Source organism: Zea mays, chromosome 1 (assembly GCF_902167145.1).
Source record: "Zea mays cultivar B73 chromosome 1, Zm-B73-REFERENCE-NAM-5.0, whole genome shotgun sequence".
NCBI lineage: Eukaryota > Viridiplantae > Streptophyta > Magnoliopsida > Poales > Poaceae > Zea > Zea mays.
Window position 1 is genome coordinate 33770370 of NC_050096.1, and position 5340 is coordinate 33775709.

The 5340-nt window shown below is 52.6% G+C and overlaps 1 protein-coding gene across 1 annotated transcript; it reads right to left on the minus strand.

Moving 5' to 3' along the window:
• Window positions 1-407: 407 nt before the first annotated feature.
• Window positions 408-2677, minus strand: LOC100381506 (uncharacterized). Its single transcript, NM_001174337.1, has 2 exons — window positions 2140-2677; window positions 408-1207 (listed from the first exon to the last, which is right to left on the minus strand). The coding sequence occupies exons 1-2, from the start codon at window positions 2497-2499 to the stop codon at window positions 785-787; spliced, it is 783 nt and encodes a 260-aa protein (NP_001167808.1). The 5' UTR covers window positions 2500-2677; the 3' UTR covers window positions 408-784.
• Between the last annotated feature and the right edge of the window lie 2663 nt (window positions 2678-5340).

Genomic DNA, 5340 nt, shown 5'->3' on the forward strand with positions numbered 1-5340 from the left:
GTTTGAGTCAAACTTATAAAATTTTGACTAGAAATAATTATTTTATTATTTAGTTTTGAAACCTAATATTTATATGCAAAGATTTGTCTTAACAAGTACTTTTATAAAAGTATAAATGTATTAAGAGTTTATTTTATTTTAAAAAAAACATCCGTCAAAGTTATATTTTGGAGATTGTATTGTTGTCCTAAACGACAACTAATAAAAGACTGGAGGGAGTACTTGGTTAACACATTTTTAACGAAAAAACTTATGAAGTCTTAAATAGCTTCATTGTAATGCACATTACTCGCCGGTTGTTAATTAAACGCTACTAGTTGGGGGGAAAACACGATGTGTATATATGGGTGTTGATGCATTCAGACTGTGAAAAAGAAAACAAGATTAGTGATATTTTGTGAACAATTAACAGTATAGAAACCATGTTGAGATTCTTTTCTTAATAAAAATCTTGCAACTAATGGAACGGTATCAAAGGTAACAATAATGTTACTAATACATGTCAATTCTAGTAATACTCTCGTCGATCCCCAGCACTCTTTCTTTTGTCTTGGAGCAAATATGATCAAACTGGAGAATATATCAAGCAAGTGGGCGCCGCCATTGCACCCCAGCCGATTAACAACAGGGGTGCTGGGTACGCGAAAACCGGCCAATGCTGCTTACCTACTCCTGCTGTGCTGGACATCGCCCGTCACCGACCCCTATCTCCCTCGATACTGCCGGGCGCCAACTCTCACCTTGTTCTGCACGGGTTTTTGATCCTTCTACTCCCCCATCCAGCTCATCTTGAGTGTGGCGGCGGGTGCTCGAGCTTCACGCCGCCGGACCGGTGGCGGTCCAGGAGCTCCCTCGCCAGCGACTGCAGCTCGTCTCCGCCTGAGCTCTCTGCCATGCCGGGGCCGCCGCCGGGCCTGACGGACGCGCCAGCGCCATACGGCGCCGGTTGCCGGAGCTGGTGGTGCTGCGGCGGCTGTTGATGGTGGTGGTGCGGCTGCTGCGCCGTCGCCCACTGCGGTGGTGGCGGGTCGAAGAGCGCGGACAGGTCGACGGTGGTGGGGACGCTGGTCGACAACGGCAGGTCCGAGATGGAGAACGGGCCTGGCATGGGCATCTGCGGCGGGGCCGGCAGCGGGGGCGGGGCCGGCAGCTCGAGCGTGGCGAGGTGTGCTTGCAGGTAGGTCAGCTCGGCCTGGAGATTCACCACCTGGGGAATAATGACGTGACATTCATGCACCGTCGACGATCCAACAGTAAATTGTTACGTGCAAACTTGGAACCACCAAAAGCCATCATTGTTTGTACACGATACAGATGCATATAATATGGAAGAAAAAAAAAGACACATCACACACACGGATGCAAATATGCGATCGAAATGAAAGGTGTCCATCGCACGATTGACAAAAAAGAATGCAGGTTTGGATCTTCTACCTAGGAGGAGGACGGCTACTGCTGCTACCAATACTAGAGATTGGCGCTGACGTTCTATTCTTTTCAAGGAGGGCTAGCTCATCGAGTCATCGATCGATCAGATCGGGAAGCACCACACCGCCACTGGCATTGGAAGGCTTTGTGCAGAGCCCAAGATAGAAGGAGATACACACACACACACACACACATCACATGCATCCGCATGGTGTACGTGGCTGCTGCCTTGACGGGTAGAAGAGGAATGCGATCGACGGCACGGATGCGACGGATGAGAAGTGCATATCATTCATCGCCGCAGGCAGGCCTCCCGGATTAGCGCTTGGCGTGCTTCTTTTTGCACTGCCGTTGCTTGGCTTGTCAGTGTTGATTTCCTCGTGAAAGGGGGGGACGGGGACGGACTTGCCTTCCTCGAGAAAGAAACACGCCTGGCCGCTCCCAGAATCTTATCGCAGAGACGGCGGATTCAGAAAAGACCCAGATCCACACGCGAATGCGAAGGGGAAATCATGCAGCAATAATCGCTGGTAGCGCCTGCTGGCCTACTACTAGCAGGCATCGTCTATCCATGATCGATCCATGCATGCGTGCATGCATGCCAAGCTACTAGCGAGCGAGCCCATGGATGGATCTTGCATGGATGGATGGACCGAATATATATAACCCAACCCAAAGATAATCGATCATCCTAGCATCTCATATATATACCTGCTGCTGGAGCGCGAAGATGTGGGCGACGCAGCCGTAGACGGGGTCGCGGAGCCGCGCCTGGGCCTCGTAGCAGATGGTGACGACGGCGTCGAGGCGCTTGTGCGCCGGGATCTGGAGCAGCAGCTTGGACACGTTGCTGGCGCCGAACACCTTGTGCACGGCCGCGAAGTGCGCCGCGCCCTGCTCCGAGTCGAAGTAGGGCGCGAAGATGCAGCCGCTGACGCACTTGCGCCGGAGGAACTTGCACGCGCCGCAAGGCCCGCCGCCGCCGCTTCCTCCAGGGCCTCCGCTGCCGCTGCCGCTCGGGCCCCCGCCGCCAAGCGTGCTGGTGCCGCCGCCGCCTCCGCCAGCGCTCATTGCCCTCAGCTGCCCTGCCCTGTCCTCAAGGGGGCGACCTTTTATCTATCTCTCTCCCTGCGTGCGTGCCTGCCGCCTGCGGCCCTGCAGCTCCAGTGGCCGGGGGTCGGGCTCGGTCTTGTACTAGTTATAGGCCGGGATAAACAATGGCAAGGGCAACTGGGGAAGGGACGGGAGAGTGAGAGGGAGGAGGAGGAGGAAGAATGGAGGGCAAAGAGGGCTGAGAATATAGATAGAAGCGGAGCGAGGGCATATGTGTAAACATGGAAAAAGTCTCTCTCTTCCCTTTTGGTGATTGTCCTATTGGCGGAAGGTTATAGGCGTCACAGCTCCATTTCCATTTTGTTTTGCTACTCGTTCCTCCCTTTTATCGATATCAGTAATTGCTTCTTCCATATAAGCATATATTCTCCTCGAAATGGCTGTACAAGCTAGCCAAGCTTGTATATATATGTGCCGCTTTGTTTTCGTGGTATTGATGATGAGACTTTGAAGGCACGGCATGGAAGGAGGAGGAGAAGAAGAAGAAGCTGCCCCCGCTGGTGCTGGTACCACCCCCCTCGCTCGATCCCTTCCTCCTACACACTTCGCTTTCTCCGTCTTTCGCTCTCTTAAGTGCTGCTAGAATATTGCGTGAAGCAAACATGCACGCGCGCGAGAGACCTCTATCTATCTATATCGCTAGCTCCCTGGTTGCATCGACGACGCATCGTCGAACGCACACGTACGATCGACCGAAGACAAGCTGCTGCTGCTGCTGGTACTACTACGTAGGGGACACTGGTGGTAGCAACTGTTTTCTCAGTCTAGAGAGAGAGAGAGAGAGAGAGAGAGAGAGAAAACATTCACACTGGTGAGTGGTGACTACTGATTCGGTGCATGCATGGGCCGGCTCGCTCGCAGTCGCCGAGCACAGCGAGCCACCTCTCCTGGCGAGGGGTCTCTCTCACACACATTCCGCTGCAACTGCAACAGTGTCCGGCCGGCTCTCTAGTCGCCCCACGCGGTGATCCTAACATGACATCCTTTCCACTCCACACGTCATGTATATATGTAATGTGTGCGCTTTTATTGCGCCCACCGATCGAGCTCGCTGGCCGCTGGGGCCGGCCGGGTTGCTCCCGCCTGCCTGACGCTCACTTTGCCATGCCATGCGAATGCGATGCGGCCTGGCATAGCATAGCATGGCAGACGCTACGTCCAGGCCGGCCGGGCGCTTGACGTTGCGGTCAACAAAGAAAGACTTGGCCGCCGCCCGGCACGCACGCAGCCGGGGCAGGCACTGTGCGCTCGTTCCGGCCCACGTAGGGTGATCTGATCGCTCGATGCATGCCGGACCTGCTAGCAGCATCTGCTGATCTGCATACGGAGTCCTAGCGATCTACTAGTAGGTGTAGGCAGCCACCAAGCAAGTACGTCCGCCGCGCCACGTTCAACTGTACTGTCACTCGTCGCCTGTCACAGTAAAAGATCTATTTCTTTTTCCATTTCCCTTTTCTTTCTTCCTGTCTGTCTGCCTGTATCTCTATTCATTTGCTTATTACGTTACAGCTCACAATAAGCAGGATGATGACGATGAACACGGCAAATAATTACTGACGATCCGTGTACATCTTGATGCTGATGGGTGATTAGCATCGGTTAACGTACAAGCACCGCTACGCTAGCTAGCTACACTAGTACTCTTTCGCAATGATAATGTACGTACAAGATAGTTTTTTTTTAATTTTCGGCGGGCGTCTTCGCGTATACATATCACATGTGCGTACACAAGCCTTTCTTTCCCCTTCATCTACTCCAAAGCCGGCCGTTTCGTGCATATATACATACATATGCATATACCAGCGCACAAAAAGAATGTGGTGGCCACGCGCTCCGACGATCGTCGTCGCCGCACCCGTTTCACCCTTATTTTCGTTTCACAAATAAAGCCGTAGATTCCGAGGAACAACGCTCAATAACCAAAACGACCGCCGCGCGCGCCGTCAATGCGTCGTGCGTGTTGCACTGCACCACGCACGCAGCTGGCACAGGAAGTTTAAGCGCGTCGTCGGCACTTCGGTTTCGCTGAAAACCCTGCGTTGACCCCGCCGGTTAACTAAAGAGGCACGGACCAGAGCTAGCCCGGCCAGCCGCTTCGTTCTCGCGCGCGCAGCTTCTCTGGGACGCACAAGTTAAAAGCCCCCACCCCAAAGACTTGGGATGAACGGGTGCTATGCTAGATGTGTGCCAGCCGAAACGGAAAACAACTGTTCGTCCCCTACCCTACGCAGGGCGGAGACGCAACCGCGTCAAAGCGTACGTACTCCCACGCCTAGCTATGGCGTGAGATCCGATCCGCAGACGCGTGGAAGCGAGGTAGATCATCATGGTCCATATGGCCGCAACGCGCTCAAAACCAACTGTCGTCGTTTGAGTAAATTAACATAGCAAGTGAACTAGTGAAGCTAAGTAAAAAAAGAGGCCAAACAACTTCCTCTTTGTACATATATAAATATAACATTATTTCTTCTGTTTATTTTTTTATGTGTCAAATGAAAAAAAAAACAAACTGCGCGCGCGCGGTTACTGATCGTTTCAGTCGTAGATCATGGAGAAACCGCAGGAACGACACAGCAGCCTCCGTGAAAACAGGGAGCGAGGGTGCTCGATCGTAAAAGCTGCCTTGCAACGTTGCTCTCGTTCGTCTGCGCAGGCGGCCGGCCTCGACAATCCATGTGATGTCAGGTACTCCCTCCGTTTCTTTTTATTAGTCGCTGGATAGTGCAAAATTGCACTATCTAGCGACTAATAAAAAGAAACGGAGGGAGTACTTTACTAGAACAGGTGCCCGCGACCAAA